Source organism: Pterocles gutturalis, unplaced genomic scaffold (genome assembly GCF_000699245.1).
Source record: "Pterocles gutturalis isolate BGI_N339 unplaced genomic scaffold, ASM69924v1 scaffold16854, whole genome shotgun sequence".
Taxonomy (NCBI): Eukaryota; Metazoa; Chordata; class Aves; order Pterocliformes; family Pteroclidae; genus Pterocles; species Pterocles gutturalis.
In genome coordinates, this window is record NW_010131057.1 from 33,619 (window position 1) to 52,062 (window position 18,444).

Consider the following 18,444-nt stretch of genomic DNA (forward strand, 5'->3'; position numbering starts at 1 on the left):
TATATAGCAGGGAGGCGATCAGCGGTTCTGCCTTTGCCACCACCGCTGGCTTCATGCAGGAAGGACACTGTTGTGGGAGGAGTACAAATACTAGGAGCTCGTTTCTTTTTCTTTTTTTTTTTTTTTTGGTTGACTGGCCTCTTCCCCCTGCATGCCCATGCCCTCCCACTCCCATTCCCTTCAGTCTCTGCTCACAGAGTTACAAGCAAGAATCCCAGTGCAGCTGCAGATCATGTCCATCAAGGAAGTCTGTGGAAAACAGGCTGGGAGCCGCAGTGCTAAGAGGAGCCAGGCTCATGACAGGCCCCCCCGGCAGCCCCAGCCAGTCCATGCTGTCCAAGTTAGCCTCAGCCAGGTCCAGGGCTATGCCCCCAGATGGCTCGTGAGCAAAGTGCAATTCCGAGGTGTCCATAGGTGAAGGCGGGTGGTCGAGGATGGCCGAGCTGCTCAGCATCTCACTGTGGAGGTCATCAATCAGGGACAGGGGCTCCGGCCCATCGTGGCCTGCTGTCAGCAGTGGGAGGCCAGTGCTGCTCTCCAGGAAGTCCTCCAGCCGGCCCACGGGCACCGCCAGCTCTGAGGAATGGTGGCTGCTGGGCGGTGAGGAGCAGCCTGGGGCCGCAGGTGGTTCTTTCCCAGCTGGGGATGACTGATCCTTGAAGTCAGCAGAAATCTCTGTACAGGGAACAACCAGGCAGGCCAGGGTGAGGAAAAGCTTGGCCACACACCCGAAGGCTCCCTCCCTCGGACCAGCGCAACAGGGACCTGCAGACTGAGCCATCACTGACCACCAGCTGGGATAAGGAAACTCATCCTGCGCCTGTGCTTGGCTTGCTATGGGGAGTTTTCAGCCCGTTTCCAGGAAATTAAAGCTCTGTCCCGTATCGTAGAAGAGATGTCCCCAGATCTGATGCAGCAGAGCCACCAAAAGCATTTTATCTTACTAATGCCTGACTGACATCTCCCTCAGTACCTTAATGATTACTGCCAGCACTAAAGGCACTGGCAGGGATGCAGGAGCAAAGACCTGAGCTATGACAGACTCTCCCCTCAGTGCTCTATAATCCCCCAGCTCAAACCCAAAGACTATGGGAAATGCTGGCTTTGTCTCCTTACCTCCGCTTTCGATGAGAATGTCAAACAGGTCATCCATCTGCTGGCTCGAACAGCCGTTCTCCTAGGGAGAGCGAGTGCAGGATTAGCTTCCTACTTACCAGGGCACCTTCCACCTCCAGCAACACCCTCGGCTGTTGGCTCATCCCCACCAGGGATGGGGCTGTTATCTAGCAAGACTGAACACACAGAGGCATGGCACCAGAATCCTCTGTAAACCCAGGCTGCTACAGGACAGGAAGGTACAGTCAGCAACTGCTGTACTAACACTCACCAGGCAGTGAGTGGCCTGGGATCTCTACCTCTGGTTTAGGGTCTGCCCCAAACCCTCCATAAGGAATTCAGCTAGGAAAGCGCAGTTAGAAAGGGACACTTGTGTCTCTCTTCTCTGTTACTGGCCCAGATCAGGAATCTGAGCAGATTTACAATGGCAACTTTTCACCTGCTCTCCAAGGAAACCAGGGAGAACTGCTCTCACCTGGGCCTTTGGCTGTTGCTTCACGGCCTCTTCATAGCCTGGTGGCTCTTTCTCTGGGACTGAGGGAACAGGGAGAGGAGGTGGAGTTCCAAAAAGCGATGTGGGCTGTTGCTGCTCCAGGTCCATCTGGGACGGGGAAGGGGCAGCAGGAGAGCCGGGCTGCGATGAGGGCTGTTTAGAACAAAGGCAGAAGTGAGTGATCAGGGGAAAGCCCACATCAACAGCTGGTTTGAGAGACCATCACCCCCTCCCTTGGCAAGCGCTGCACAGAGGTCTGCACTGCTCTCCTCCCAACAGCCTGGTCGCTTCTATGGACTCTGTGCACTATGCCCTGGCTGCAGGGGAGGGAGACAGATTTCCCCTCCAACCCACAGCTGGAAATCTTTTGCTGATTTTTCTAATGCTAAAGCAACCACACCACAAAACCACCACCAGGCTGCTGCTGGACGGGGAGAGCCTCAGCTGTCCAAGCAGGGGATTCCTCTAGCACTCTTGAGAGAGAGGGCACTTCCCTTGCTGTGTTCAGCCAACTCTGTTCAATATATCCAGGACCTATCTTCTACCCACTTCCCTCGGTAGTGCCTGCTTTGGGGACACAGCCAAGCTTCACTAGCAGACAGTTTCACAGCCTGATGGTGGGCGGAGAGCACCAGAGCACTCAGCAGCACCAGAGACCTCCAAAGGAAACCCCAAGGGCTGCAGGAAGTGGTGCTCATGACTCAGCTTTGCCAGATGAATCAGCACACAACTGCCCATAAGAAAAGTTAAAATGTGGATCAGGTCTTTGCCTCTATAGCAGTTATGCGTGATAAACACTGCAGCTTGCTTTCCTGGAGCAGTGATCCCCAGGCAGTAGCTGAATGCCAGTTTCAACAGTTGTATGTGTTGATGCTTTTCCCCATCCTGTTTTCCCTGGAAAGCTGTTCATCTGTTCTGTGACCTGCAGGTAGAGAAGCAACTCCGGACTCTGGCCAGAAGAGCTGCTCTGGGGCCTGCTCTCTTCCTGAGAGGGGCTGAGGGGAAGCTGGTGTTGTGGCACAAGCCACTGGGATGTGCTGGGAGGGTACCTTTTTCGACACACTGGGTGGGCCATCTTTGCCAGGAGCACCAGTTTTCAGGGACTGTTTGTGGAAACCATTGGGAAAGAAGGGCTGCAGGTTTGGAGGTGCTGACAAAGACAATATGGTATGGGGCAGCTGCCCTGTGACCGCCGGCAGACCTGGCCTCTGACCCTACAGGGAGGCAAAAGGATTAGGGGAGTCACTACAGAAGCCTCCACAGCACACGAGCTAAGGGAGTCTGAGGGAAAAGGTACCTTCATTTTACCTTCCTCATTTCCTCAAAGGTCTCAAAGCAAACCAAGGCACTGACCCTTTGGAAAGTGGATATCCCACTCTGACTACACTGGAAATTACTCTGGTCTCCATATCTTTTCCAGGATCTGACTCAGAAGTGATCCTCCAAGCTCTAAAACCTCTTCATAATCTTTCTGTAAAGATTAATCTGTCTTATCTTAATTACAAGTTAGAGAGAGAGCTAAGCAGGCTAGAAAGGGAGGAGATGCACAGCAGAGCCTCTTTACAGCTGCCACCTGGAGAAGGGATAAAGCCAGATGTGCTCTTTTCTGACCCTGCATTCCATTTCACAGAGATGATTAACAGGTACGCTCAAGGCACGGGGATGGAAATCACAGCATGTTCATCAGTACCAGAGAGTAAAAGGTAACATACTTTTGCCCCTCTCAAGAGCTCATATGCCACCTTCAGTAGTGTACTGCCTACACCACCCTCTCCCCACACAGTAATCACCTTTTCAGTTCAGTAGCACTCCTTCAAGCTTCAAGAATCCGGGAGACCACTGTGAACAACAGCTGCCCACTCTGGCCTCCCACAGTTTTTAATTGATAAACAATGCTTGTTTAAAACACCAGCTGGTATTCTGCCCAGATGTGGGGCCAAAGGGCAGAAGCTACCAAATTGTCAAGGTTTAGCACAGAGGTCTCTGTTGTAAAGCCTCCCAATCACTTCCAAGTGTGCCCATAGCGGAAGACCTCACGGACACTTAGTGCTCCTGAAATCATGCCTGACGGGCTCTCCATCACAGCTACATCAGCAGCAGGAAGGGGAACACAGAGGCTATGCCAGACACCCCTTCTGCTGCTACATTCGAGCTGAAAACCAAACACTCCGTGCAGCTGCAAGCTGTGGCAGAAGCTGCTGTGAGATCTCACTCACTGTGATGATGGTCTCTGACCAGGATTGTGCGTGTGTGTCCCCTTCCGACCGCTGCTACAAACCCTAGCAGCAGGCAAAAAAAAAAACACAGAAGAAAAGTGAGCAAGCAGTGAGCTACCTTTCTGACAGATTGGTTTAGTCCTCTGGGCTGCTGCTGCTGCTGCTGCTGCACAGGCTGCTGTGCAGGCTGCTGCTTCTGCTTCCGCGTGGGCTGCTGAGGGGTGCTTGCAGGTTGGCTGGAAGTTTTAGTGGGTGATGATTGTACTCTCTGGAAAGAAAAGGGTATCTGTGAGAAGCTATTCCCTAGACACAACACGGAGTAAGGCTTATGTTTCTTACAGGATTTATGAAGCTTGTTTTTCCCCACTCTTTATTCTTTAGGAAATTCAGTCAATCATTGCATTTCACCAAGCAGAGAAATCAGATTGGGGTGGGATTTGGAGTCCTAAAAGAGGAGGTAGTACCACTCTAAATCCCTGGGCTATTCATGACATCCCTTGAGGGCCGGCAGACCCGACAGAGGACTTGTGCCCTTCTGGAGCAGTGCCTGGAGTTCAGGTGAGATACCCTGGGGTATCAAGGGTGATACTGGATGCTGCTATTTAGACAACTGCCTGGCATCTCACCTGCTACACAGTAAATGCAGCCTGCTCAGTGCCTATCCCTGATGGTAGACACTGCCACTTGCTCCGCAGAAGGTGCAAGAAATGTGGCAGCAGAGAATTAAAATCTTCTCTGATGCCATGGAAGATACTGTGGTTTGACTTATGCCATAAAACCAGGACATATTTATCTCTTCCTGGAAGAAACACTTGGAACACTTCTGTTAAGCAATGAGGTCATGCCAACAGGGGAATAGTAGATCATCCCTGATGAAAGAGTCTGTTAACACTGAAATACTGACATGCATTAAAACAAACAGCAGTCAGAAAGCTAAAGGTCTGCTCCCAGGGTCTGATTTCAGGTCTCGGTAGACAAGGTGACCTATCTATGACTCTGACTACAGTCTCTCCAGTAAAGGACAAGAGGTAAAATACACACTGGTTTTTTTACTACCACAGGTGTAGTTGTTCTTTCAAAAACTAGTGAAATGTGGCAGCAAACCCTTGTCCTCCAAGCCTGAGATCCTGCCTGACAAAAGGCAGAACCATGTGTTTGGAAGAATGCTGAACAGCCTGTAATGCATAGAGTCAATCGTGCATTGCTGTACACAGTTCATCATTGTCAAACTCCAGTTTTTTTGCTGAAGATCTGCTTACACTGTTCTGTTTTACAAAGCCATGACCTACCAGCCATCATAGCAAGCGACTCAGACATTTTAGTATTTACTGCATTGAATTTCCAATGCGTTAAGTCATCCTATGATAACACAAACTATAGAAGCAGGAAGAGGGAGAGAGGAACCCAACAGCCTGCAGCAGAGATGTGATCTAACCCTTGCCTACCTGCAAGGCTGGGCAGGTACTCCCTGCCTTCCCATGGGGAGAGAGGCCCTGCCTCTCGGTGCTCTGCTTGGTCACAGTGAGGACGATGTGGGTCCCTGTGGAGTCGGTGATGAGGGTGGGGGGAGGGGTGCCCTTGATGAGGTCACTCAGGGCGCTCCCTTGCTGGCCAAGGAAAAGCCGCGGGCTGTGGGACTGGCATGGCGGCTCTGCTTCTGCAGCTGGCACCTCCTGCTTCACCATCACGGCTTTCTTTGGCACTGGGCTTGGATTCGAAGTGTCCATTTGGCTAGCAGTTGGTGCAGGGCTGAATTGGTCTGTTTGGCCACTGGACTGCTTTGCAAACTGGCAACTCAGGAAACCATTTTCACTCTTGACCTGGGTGCCAAATGCTACTGGGCTGGAGGCAACGGCTATTCCTTCTCCCACAGCCGCTGGGGCTGGTAGTGACTGCTGAGAGCGCTTCTCCTGCTCTAGCTGTAGTCTAAGCATCTCAACCAGCTGCTGCTTCTGCTTCAGCATGCGGGTGAGTTCCTCGATCTGCTTGTCCTTCTCCTGCAGCATCTGGTCTTTGTCCCTAACTTCTGCATCTCTCCTGTTACTAGTGCTGCATCGCTCTGACCTGGGTGTCACATTTATGCTGCAAGAGGCAGACTTGGAGCTTTCTTCCTTCACCAGGAACTGCACTGGAGACGCCTGCAAGGTGAGCTGGGTCAGGGGTGAAGTCACCATCTCTCCAAAGGTGTCTCCAGTGGCCGAGTTCTCGTCCCCTGTGCTCATTTGTGAGCGCTCAGAAGGAGTGGGAGAAACAGGAGGAGTCGAGCCTGTGCTGCCAAACTTCATCACGCCACCACCAGTGACTGTGGCCACAACTACTTCTGCTGGTGCAATGCCAGTGGTGACCAGGGCTGTCCCTGTGCTCAGCCTGGCAGCTGGGAAGGCTACCACCACTTCGGGAGCTTTTGTGAGGGTGCCTGCTGTGCTGGGCTTGGGAGTGGTGGTTGTTTGGCCAGGTGCACCATTCTGCTCTTGGTAAGCTCTGAGACGCTCAATTAGGTCTGTCTTTGTGCCTGAGACAGGCAAGGCCCTCAGCTTCAGCTCCTGCTTCAACTCTGCTACCTGACGAGGGGAGAAAAAAGAGTGCAACATTAAGAGAAGATGCACTCTATCCAGAACAACAATTAACAGCTACCAGAGCCACGGGACAAAGGAGTAAACTGACCCCTCTACAGGACAACAACCCTGCACCTCAGGTACAGACTGCAGGCTAGCAGTGCCAGCTGCTATCACTAAGTCCTGTCAGGTCACCTCAGCCCTGCTCTGGAGCAGCAACATCGATCAGTACTGCCCTCTCCACTGACAATGGCAAGAAAAGGGCTGTGCAGCTCCACAAGACATTCAGACATTCACCTTCATCTCATCTAGGTTGGCAGGGAGAGGGCCAGGCTTGCCCACTGCAGCATTACTGTTTTGTCGCATTAGTCCACTGGAACCAGAGGATACTGAAGATGTGCTGCTGACTGTGGCAGAAAGATTGCGTACAGCAGGGGCACTGGCACCACTCTGCTGCTCTCCTGGAGGCCTGCAGGGAAAGGAAAAACACAGGCATCAAAACCAAGGTGGAAAGGCACTGGAGGCCCTCAGTGTCAACAATCATACGTGTTCAGAAACATCTGAGTCACAAGTGCCACGCTAGATATTAAAGCATACCAATGTCTTTGACTATATTCCTGCTCCTTACTCTGCCAACCTACTCGCTTCAGCTGCTTTTGTCTGATTCATCTGACACCGGCCCTTTTTGAGGCCCGCTGTAACCTAACAAGACTGAGCGCCTTACACCTAATTGCCAGACCTCATATCCAGAACACAATAACAGTACTGGGGAAGCAAGTGCTTCCTAAGAGAGAGACGCCATTTAGGACATACTTTGGTGGAGCTGGCAGGATGGTCTGATAGTTGTAGTGCTGTTGTTGCTGCTGGTTAAGGATCTGAAGCTGGAGAAAGAGCTGCTGCTGCTGCAGTATTTTGGCATAGGATGAATCCATGGGAGGAGCTCCCTTGTCCTGCTTTTGGTCCGGGGGAATATACTGATGATATTTAAGTGTCTTGACTTTCGGCTTCAACTCCTTGGCTTTTCTACTGCGCTGAGACTTCTCACTAGCAGACTTGGGCTGGCTTTGCTATTGAGAAGAAAAGGAGGAAGCCAATAAGAATGGGAACACTGAAATAACATAACACCCCACATAAACCAGAACGCACATTGGGATTTTCATTTCAAAATTCTCCACATTTGACCTCAGGGTCTTTCCATGCTTCTCTAACTCGGGCAACAGTATAGTCACCCACACCACACCCACACCACACCCACAGCAGCTTACGCAGCACCGTAACGCAGGTGACAAAAAGGCAACCATTCATCTTTCCCAGCACACCAGATCACTTGCTCATCCAGTGCAGACTCACTGTCTCTAATTACGGATAATGCTCATTGTTTCAAATCATTTTGCATTCAGGACCCATTTTACAGAAGTTGAATACATCATGGAACAGAAAAACACATTACAACCAGTGTCAAAGGAAGACACGAGTGAGAAATAAGCTTTCCTTCCTTTCCATCCGTTAACACAATACTTCCAACTCCAAACCTTCTTCAGAGTAACCAGCTTATCTTCCTTCAGACTACAACAATGAAGAAAACAGCTAAATAGTACCTTAATGAGTGTTGGTGGGGGCTTGGCAGCAGTAAGAGCTGCTCCATTGGTAAGACTGGGGGGCAGAAGTGGTGGAGGTGGCAGAGGCGGGGGTGGCTGTTCAGGTAGGAAAAGTGTTTCACTGGAGTCTGTGCTAATCTGCAGCTGTGATGTACCCTGCAGGGACAGGAAAAGGCGTAATGAATACACATAAGAGGAGGGAAACAGTTTAAGAAAGTGCAGAAAGTGTCTGCTTACAGGGAAGCAGCACAGGTTTCAACTCATTAATTAGACTCCTTCAACCCACTGCTTCAGTTGTCCCTGAGAAGCACCACAACTTCTTAGGGGAGAAAAGGAATCAAAATCCCACATCTGTATCTCCCAGCTTTGCCTGCCAGAATCAGTTGCACAACAATGCAGGCTGGATCACCAAGTACTGACTGCCCCCCTTCCCCACATGGCACCACTATAGGGGCTTCTGACTAACCAGGGGACTCCACCAACACCACACAGAGCTAAGACCCCTTGTGAAATCTCACAGACTATACCTTTTAAGGATCTCTTGGTCTCACTTTTTAGGATTCTCTGCTACAAATCAGCAGTAGCTGTGAAGCTCCAGGGCACTGCAGGAGGCTGCCTTATTCTCACCTGAGCTAGCGATGTGCCAGTGGTGCTAGGGAGAGGCTCACAAATCCGGGAGTCCATTGGTGATGGGACAGACCCCTGGGACTCATGGCTGGCTGGCTGTTCTGGGGAGAGGGCATCACTGCTGTCCTCATCGAAAGAGGAATTGTCTGCAACCTTTGGGTAGTTCACCTGTCCAACTAAAAACACAAACATCAACTGTGGTCTTCAAAGTAGAATAAGAATTTCACTTGACACTATAAGTTTCACAAAGATAATGAAGGCATGTGTTTGAATTGTGCTTAAAGCACCAACTGAAAATGAGAGAACAAAGCCCAAACTGGATCCATTTTAAGTGTTTACATTAATCTGTGCTATCAGTAGAATAAAATGATGCAGACTGAGGTGAACCATTTCCCTTGCTTCTCAGCCAGACAAGATCAGGAAGCTTAATATGAGCTACTTAATTCTGCCCAACCTTGATTACCATTTGGCACTAAAGAAGCAGAAGGTTAGAGAAAGTAAGACTGAGTCAGGGTTTCTTTGGTGTTCATCCTATATGGTGGAAGGTAAATTCAGGACAGAGTCACAAATTGTCTTCTAGTCTTATAAGAAACAAAGGCTATGGATTAAGTGGTGGCCCTGACTGCTGTTAGCATTTCTGTCAATCTACATGTCCACTAGACAAACTCACTTGAGCATACATTTGTAATGCACTATTTTTTAGATTACATTATCTCAAATTAATCCTAGTAAGCAGTAAAATACTATAATCTTCACCTAATATAAAAGCAACAGAAATCCAGAGAGATGTCAAAGTCATAAGGAAGCCACAACTCTAATGCTCCAGTTCACAAGTTCACTTTTTCTCTTCCTCAACCACTTCTTGTGCAATAGTGAAGGCAGGCTCTTCCATAACACTATCTTTTCATTTTTCAGGAAAAGTATTCCATCTTGCTCACAGTTGTGTCCCATTTGTCTTTGAGGGGATGAATAACCACAGACACACAAACTGGTCAGTCTGGGGAGATGGGAAAGAGCACTGCTGAGGCAGTGGGAAGGCTATTCCTCAGCATTCCTTTCAGCCCTTGGAATGGCACTGGCATGACTTACATCTGTTCTGGTTTATTTTTAAAGCAGTTGAATCCTCTGAAGTTTTTAAGTTCATAGACAGCTTTTGTTTCATCACACCTGTTTATATTCTGTCTCCTCGCCCTGATCCGAGTAAGTTAGTGGGTTCTCCCTGCCAATGCTGCTGACATGTTACACCGAGAAGGATATTTAATGAGAAAATCTAGAGAATGCAATCTTCAACAGTCTTTAAAGTCTTCAGGGTATGCAATTGTGTTCACATTATGCTGGCATGTCCATACTACCTATAATTTAATGTCTCTGTAGCACTATCTGGGCAAGAGGGAGTTCTGCTTTTCAGAATCCTTGGGGCTGAAAGGCTGTGATTCCAAGACAGGGAAACAAGACCAGCCATTGGATTGCACTCCCATTGGCAGGCAGGTGAATTGACAGGAAATCACAGCCACCTGTGGGAAATGTCCTCAACACAGATCCTCCTCTGGTCTTACCTATAATGGCTTCCTTCAGGCTTGATTCCACAGGCAAGATGTTCTTCTCCACCAACTCCATGGGACCTGGCCTCTGCGCTATCTTCTCATTGAGGTCATCTGCCAGTCTGGCTCTCTTTAGCTTCAGCTGCTTAGCCTGCAAGGAGGGTTCAGCTGAGGTCTCTGTTCCGGAGAAAGTAAATAAAATGGCATAAATCCAACAATGGTCAACCTATGCACTTCTGCAGTATTTCACTTCTATTCAGAAAGGTAACTGTAGATAACTGTACAGAAAAATAGTTGCAGATAACAATAGATAACTATGCACTATAAAGATATTATAGATATTATGTATATTTAAGTTATAAAGATAACTACAGTAGCCCTTGTGACTCTAGAATAGAACAAATTCACTGTTCTCAAACTGATGTCACCCAATTCTTGTTCATCTTTTTCCATTCAGTTGGGTCCAAACATGTGGTACTCAGCAGAAGCACAGTACTCCCTCTCTGAAACTGAGGTGCTTACTAACTAGATCAAATCTGCCTCACTCCCTCTTGGATACTTTACAGTGCCTTCCCTTAGCAGAAGAGCAATCCATGGTCATTCCACTTCATTGTTGCTCAGCTACACAAAACTGCACAATTTTGAGTTCACATAGCGGATTCTTCTGAGAATCTCCACGCAAGCAGAGTCGAATCCCTCCCAAGAAATCATGCAACAGGCACGATCTGCCTGCTCCCGACTGAAAGACAGACTTAGGGGTCAGAGGCAAAATAGAAAGGTATTAAATAAGTAGTTATGATAAAGTTTATTGTTGATATTTTCCTGTTTAGCATGTGCCATACCTTCCAGAATGTGCATCCTAACCAGCTCTGATCTCTCTGGCCGGGACCGGATTTTCCGTTTCAGATAGTCCTCTGTCTGCAGCAAAAACAGACAAGCAAGAACCAATTTCAGTTGATCAGACACAGGAGTGAGGTAATCTTGGACAGCACAAACAAGAGAAACAACCATCTTTAGTTGTTACTGGGATCTAAATAAACACAGGACAGAAAAGGGGCATATCTTCTGTCCCAAAGCACCCAGAGAATGAGCTTATTCTAAGGATGACCTTCTACTGTACATAGCCTCAGTATAAGAGTGCACTGCTGCCCCACATAACAGAAACTGGAAAGGACATCCTCAAGAGCTGAAGCCCTCTTTTCCCCTTTTATGCAACACCACTAACTTGTGTCAGGGTGAAATTCAAGACATTTTGGTTTATATTAAAGATAGATGCAATGTTCACAGCAAATACTTTCATATACTGCTGGCATTCAGGCCTGACTTGTGGTTTGGGCATACTCTTTTATTTGTTTAAAGATACATTATTTGTTAGGCTGAAGACCCCATGCACTCCCTCAGCAGGCAGAATCTAAATGCTATGACAAGACCTATTTAATTTCCAGAACTGCTTTTAGCTCTGTCTTTGGAGAATGCGCTACAGAGCAATGTTCAGAGATGACCCTGTCCGGGTGGAGCACGTTATCCTTTACAACAGCCCACGAGTGGGAATCTGCGGGCAGTGGGTAACGGACTGGTCAGTACTGGCCCTCAGAATGGGCCTTCAGAGAAAATAAATACTAAGTCAATCAGAAAACTCCGCCATACTTGCTCCATTGCGCACACCAAATTATTAACTTAAGTAGAAAGTTTTAGGAAGAAAGAGGAGGAAGAAGCAAAAGCCTTTGGGACACTGGTCTTAATGCAAAGTCCAATATTCCAACCCTTCCACAGAGCTGAAAGTGCTAACACTTCCCTACAGGTTTTAATCACAGCTGTTGTTTTCCTGCTTATGTTGCTTTCACTTATAAAACAAAACTTAGCCCTGCAGTCATAACAGGTTTTATTCCCCTGTAGGCTAATCAGAGAAAAACCTATCCCCAGAGGCCTTCTGAGGAACAGAAATAATCAAGAAACCCCCAGTTAGCAAAGGTGCCACATGAAGTGTGACGCCTGGCTTCCTCTTTCTATAGAGCCAGAAGTCTGTGTGATTTCAATGTTACAAGATTTTTGAGGGGATCCTCTCTATTAAATCTTCAGTTTCTAATGCCGCAGATAAACAAGTGCATGTACTGGTAGCAGAGAAACCGTACACTTTTCTCAAAGGTGGAAATGAGCTCCACATGACAGGAATATTTAAGAGCAAAACAGACACCACAGAAATAAAAATGTAAAGTATATTGACAGTGGGGAAGAAGAATATCAGTGACCTGCAGAAAGAAGACTCCAGGGCAAATCCAGGCACTGTCTTCAATGGTTTTTAGGCATGACCAGTTCACTGAGGGCTCATCACCACCACATGCAAGCTAAAGAACACCTCATCCAATACACCTCTGGCTGTATAGCGCTGTATTACATCCAGAATACGAACAATTCCCTTCTGCACCTCATTAACAGTTACAGGATGCCCAAACCATAACAGGTACTACTCCTCACTTCCCCAAAACACTAAAGAGCATATTGCACCTTACCCTGGCCCGCTCCAAACTCCTTCTTTGTTCATGAAATGCAGCTGGACTTTTCAGAGCTGTTGAGAGGAAAACATTTAGAGACTGAATTAGAATGATGGAAGTTCTCTCACTGCACATCCCTTCAGGCCAACTAAGTTAACAAATACAATGCAGCAACTGCCTCCTGCATCTTTCAACACGCTGGACCAGGTCTCCAGTTGGTATAAAGCAATGTGAATTGGCATACTCCGTTTGACAGCACAGGGGCTACAGGAACTGACCTGGACTTCTTGTGGGTCACTGAAGAGACTAATACAGGCTACACTCCTAGACAAACTAACTACTGTTCACAAAGTTGGGTCCAAGAATATGAGTCAAAACCAGTCCCCCAGCAAATGTATTTTACAAGCTTCAACACAGAGTAAGATATCCAGGAGGATAAGTAAGTAAGGGAATGGTGCTGCAACATTGAAGAGTTACATGAAATGGCTGGAAGGATGTGGGAGGATCCAAATGAACTGAAAATCCTCTTTACTACTTTCTGATGTCAAAGGAAGCCACAAGTCTTTCCTTAATCTGCACATGTGTTTTGTATAGATGCAAGGGCTGGTTGAACATTCTGCAGGTTCACAGGACATATATATTGTTCCATGTAAGAGAAACTATAATGAGAACAGGAACACTTGGACAGGAAAGTACATCTGTCTGTTGACAGAAAACCAAGACTTGAGGAATTAACAGCAGCTCTCCATATAACCAACCTCCTTGCCCCCTCAGGCCCAGCATAAATCCAGAGCCAAAATGGATCATGTTTTAAGAAACTGATCCTCTGCTGTCCAGGACCGTACTAACCCTGGAGGAATCTCTCACTCTCCCTGGCTCCTCTGGAGCACACAAAGCTCACGTCCTACAGTAAAACTGGAGAAAGAGGGTGACATTAGTTCTAACTTAGCAACAGTAAGTGTCACTAGTTCCTCATGGTTCTCCCGAATCTGTAAGTAGGTTGTTTTCTAAAACAATCACATTGTGGCTCCTATTCAGAGCTGGCAGAAGGGAACATGATCATTACCTTCCATATTTCTGAAATACTGGTCAAGTTTCTAAAATACCATCAAGCTAAACAACAAAATTTAAAAGCTTCAGCTTTGAAGTTGCAAGACTTTTGAAGACAGAAATCTAAACCTGTACCGTTAGTAACTCCAAAGTATTGCATCTAGGTCCTACGAAATATAGTTGACTTGCACTATTTTTTAACTTAAGACCACTGACTAAATATTTCTCAAATGTAACTTCATAATGAAATCTCAAAAAGCTATTAAAAAATAAAAGCCTTTGCGTAAATGCAGTGTAAGAAACTAGTTCCAATGCACGTGTAGACTTCTAAACTCTTTCCTACAGAATAAAATGGGAGTAGCCAAAGACACACATTCTGCAAAATATAGCCGGAGACCTTTTAGGTTTATATCACTGGGGTAAAAAGCAGAATTTACTCCATATGCCAGGAATTCCAAACATACCTGGGCATCACAGATTAAATTTAGACTACAGATATGAATGAAGAATAATTTGTAGAATAAATAAAATAACTGAGAACAAACCATAGTGAGTGAGTATATAGACCCCTACAATGATGAGGCAAATATTTCCCATTCAGATTAAAGATAGTTTCAGATAATTTGGTTATGGGGAGAAAACACCACAAAACGTTAAGCAAGCTGGGAAATGGGAGTCCACTGATTGCACTTGGGGGTAAACCAAAGTAATGGTAGAGATATGGTTTTGCAATAACTGCAAAAATAATACAAGACCTTCCCTGGCTGAGACACTGACTCCTTGGCAATCTGACCATCACACTTTGACGGAGAGCAGGCAGCAAATAATATTGGGAAACACTATTTTCAAGCCCCATGAGCTACTTGTGAATATGCATATGCTTGAACTTAAACACACATTTCTTTCATTGTGTGTATATCACAGAAAACTGAAATAAAAGTTCTGGTACACTTGGGCACAGATACCATGCAATATACAAACTGGTATAAAAATCTACCCTGGAGACAAGCAGGACTCATCTTGAGTCTTCAAAAGCTCTCTACTGCTGGAATGTGCAGGCATAGCAGTAATTGTTTACTCTCCCCTTCTTGCCTACCTCTGCCATCAGTAAGAGGCAGTACGTGAACTTTAAGTGACATTTCCCTGACCATAGCAAATAGTCAGGAAAGTCAACTGCAGGAGTTCAGCTGATTTCACAGGCAGTCCAGGAAAACTTTTGCATACAAAAGAACAAAGCAGGAAGAATCCCTGAGTAAAAAAATAAAAACCCTCCACCAAAACACATACACATTAAATAGTAAGTAATTAAACCTGCTATAGGAAGAATCCTGTAAAGAACAATTTCAGTCTCTCATGATTAGTCCTCTGGAAACAAGCACTGGGTTGTAGCTTTCTGGGCTGGCAACATGACAGAGGACTTCATATTCGACCTCTGAAAATGTCAAGAGGGCACAAATCCTTCACTGCTTCCCTCAGCAATCTAGGATGGGACTGACATTGTGCACGCGGCAGTGTGCGCTTGCAGCCCAGAAAGCCAACCGTGTCCTGGGCTGCATCAAAAGAAGTGTGAACAGCAGGTCGAAGGAGGTGATTCTCCCCCTCTACTCCACTCATGAGACCCTGCTTGGAGTACTGCATTCAGCTCTGGGGCCCCCAACATAAGAAGGACATGGACCTGCTGAAGCAAGTCAAGAGGAGGGCCACAAAGATGGTCAGAGGGCTGGAGCACCTCCCATATGAGGACTGGCTGAGAGAGTTGGGGTTGTTTAGCTAGAGAAGAGAGGCTCCAGCACAATCTTAGAGCAGCCTTCTAGTACCTAAAAGGGACCTACAGGAAAGCTGGAGAGGGACTTTTTACAAGGCCATGTAGTGACAGGACATAGGGTGATGTCTTTAAATTGAAGGAAGGTAGATTTAAATTAGATATTAGGAATAAATTTTTCACTATAAGGGTGGTAAGGCACTAGAACAGGTTGCCCAGAGAAGCTGTGGATGCCCCATCCCTGGAGGTGTTCAAGGCCAGGTTGGATGACCTTTTGAACAACCTGGGCTAGTAGAAAGTGTCCCTGCCCATGGCAGGGGGGTTGGAACTCGATGATCTTTAAGGTCCCTTCTAACCCTAACCATTCTATGAGTCTATGACATGTCAGAAGAGGGTGTCTATGTAAAATCTTATTCCATTCAAAGTTAACTAAGTTTCGCATATTTTTCTTGCCTTGAAATTACTACATAGGCCAGAGCTATGGAGCAAGTGCTTACTTAACCATATAAAATGGAAAAAAAAGAAAAATCCTATGAAGAACACGAGGAAAGGCTGAGGGAGCTGGGTCTCTTTAGCTTGGAAAAGAGGAGACTGAGGGGTGACCTAATTAGTGTTTATAAATATGTAAAGGGTGAGTGTCAGGAGGATGGAGCCAGGCTCTTCTCTGTGACATCCAGTGATAGGACAAGGGGCAATGGGTTCAAGCTGGAACATAGGAGGTTCCACTTGAATATGAGAAAAAACTTCTTCATGGTGAGGGTGACGGAGCACCGGAACAGGCTGCCCAGAGAGGTTGTGGAGTCTCCTTCTCTGGAGACATTCAAAGCCCGCCTGGATGCGTTCCTGTGTGATCTGATCTAGGTGTTCCTGCTCCGGCAGGGGGATTGGACTAGATGATCTTTCGAGGTTACTTCCAATCTCTAACATTCTGTGATTCTGTGAAGCAGTAAGGCTCCGGGTAAGCTTGACAGGAGACCCATAATGTAGATGTGCCCCTCTTCCAGTTCCCACCACTGCCCTTCCCAGCCCTTGGCACTGATCCCAGAAAACTATTCCTGTCCCTCGTACACAGCTGGCTTGCTCACCTGAGTGCTGCTTTATCCATTCCACTCAAAATTACCATATTAACAAATCTCTACTGTTCTCAGACATATCAGCTATTCTGGCTCATTCTGACAGTGTACACCAATGAGTGGCTTAGCTGGAGGAGGAGAAGAAGTGGTAACCAGGTAAGCATGGGCCAGCACTTCTATGACTGACACAGGATTCACGTCCACAGCCCTTGGTATCTGAAGCAGCAGATATAATCACAGAAAGTGATGAAGAAGCACCAATCACCTCATTCTTCCTGACTGATCAGGTTGGATACTAAACTATTCCTTACAATAGTTTGTCTAGCCTGTTCTTGAAGACCTCTCACGAAAAAATGCAATGTTACTGCAGAGAAATTGTCCCAGTGCATAGAGGTCCTCACTATTTGAAAATGTTGTGAGTCCCAGTCCTGTCCTCCTCCCAGCTTATTAACCTCCAAGCTTAATAAATATGCACACTGTTCTCTTGTTTACATCAAATTACTGAAAATACTGAATAGTGTTATAGACACGGACCCTCTCCTTCCCACCCGAAAGGCCTGCTAAACACATCTCCCAGTTTGACACCAAGCTTTTATTCCAATACTGTTCTCTCACCAGATGGACATGTAGCTTCGAGTTGTCCCTGCTCGCTTACAAAAACGTCAGGTGAGCCTGTGTCAAGCACCTCACTAAACCCAAGAAGTGCAAAAAGACATTTATCACCCTGACTTCCAGGAGAGACAGTTCAACAAATGTATAATCTGGTGGTAGGCCTAGCTTAAGCAAAGACCTCTTCTTCCCCCTCCTCTGTGTATCACTCATTTCTGCCTCGCCGTTGATGCTCCCATTGTATTCATACCGGACAGGGAGCTGTACTAGGGAACAGTCACCATAAAATAACTCCAGGACCTCCCTATGTCACTCGCCCCTCCCCAAAAAGAGGTACTATTTAACTCTGTTTGAGTCATTGATCTGTCTAACTGCATGGCCAGCTTCGCTAGCTTTGCTAGCAAAACTTTGGGTGAGCCTCTTATGAGAATAGAGCACTGCCAGAAAAAAAAGAACTAACTAAACTACAACAGTAGTATTTGCTGCTGAGAGTTTTTGTTTCCCACTACATGCAGAAGAAAATTCATTGATATTTCTCTGCTACTGAGATACCTGAGAATGCAGAATTAACTTCTGCAATGCCCAGTTTCAGTTAGGTATACCTTTTGCCTGCCTTTCTGATTTTGTTGCTACATGATACACGCGTGGTATTTTTCATCCTCAATAAACTGCGCTTACAGCTTCTGCCCTCATTCCTGTACCTAGGCCTGGGACAAAGCATGTTAGCCCTCTGTTATGCTGACAAAACCATTTGTGGACTCAGATCACAGTTGTTTTGAAAGAGTTATTTTAACCTAGACTGGTATGCTAGTTTACAGCACGGCTCCACAAATAATAGTGTCAGCAAAACAGCAGATACTGCCCTGCCAGACAAAGTCAGAAACGAGAGGCTGGGTTTAAAGCCACCACTGCAGCAGGAGACCCAAAAAACCACGGTCCCCATGTCTTCAGATTGCCCCACCCACCTGAAGAAAACAGCCTCATGTTACAAATGGTTGCACAAAAGTATTAAAAAAGGCTTAGTGACAGAAGGGACAATAGCATCACCGAAAGAGTTTGGGAAAACACAGTCCAGCAGGTGCCCCTCACTGAGTTATAAATACTTTTGTCTCACTCAGACAACCGTCTGGCAATTTGCAACATCTACTGTTATAGGGATGAGCTTGGTAACCATCACCTTTAGATGACTGACAGCAGGATATGATTTTCCTACCACAGACGGGTTGGCTAGCAAGGATCTCATGACATTCCTACCACATACATCCTAGTTTTTTAGTCTCTCTGCTACTTATTGTGGAGCATCTTGATGCTT

General features: G+C 46.7%; 1 protein-coding gene across 1 annotated transcript in view; it reads right to left on the bottom strand.

Annotated features, from left to right (window-relative positions):
* Window positions 1–106: 106 nt before the first annotated feature.
* MKL1 (megakaryoblastic leukemia (translocation) 1) overlaps window positions 107–18,444 on the bottom strand; it is a 46,219-nt gene continuing 27,881 nt past the window's right edge. The window contains exons 3-14 of the mRNA XM_010080466.1: window positions 12,657–12,712; window positions 10,989–11,064; window positions 10,162–10,323; window positions 8,606–8,781; window positions 7,979–8,134; window positions 7,194–7,447; window positions 6,678–6,849; window positions 5,271–6,386; window positions 3,944–4,093; window positions 1,592–1,762; window positions 1,117–1,177; window positions 107–675 (exon numbers count right to left, since the gene is read on the bottom strand). Coding sequence (XP_010078768.1) covers window positions 200–675; window positions 1,117–1,177; window positions 1,592–1,762; window positions 3,944–4,093; window positions 5,271–6,386; window positions 6,678–6,849; window positions 7,194–7,447; window positions 7,979–8,134; window positions 8,606–8,781; window positions 10,162–10,323; window positions 10,989–11,064; window positions 12,657–12,712 — 3,026 coding nt within the window. The 3' untranslated portion in view covers window positions 107–199. The remainder of the gene's footprint in view (window positions 676–1,116; window positions 1,178–1,591; window positions 1,763–3,943; window positions 4,094–5,270; window positions 6,387–6,677; window positions 6,850–7,193; window positions 7,448–7,978; window positions 8,135–8,605; window positions 8,782–10,161; window positions 10,324–10,988; window positions 11,065–12,656; window positions 12,713–18,444) is intronic.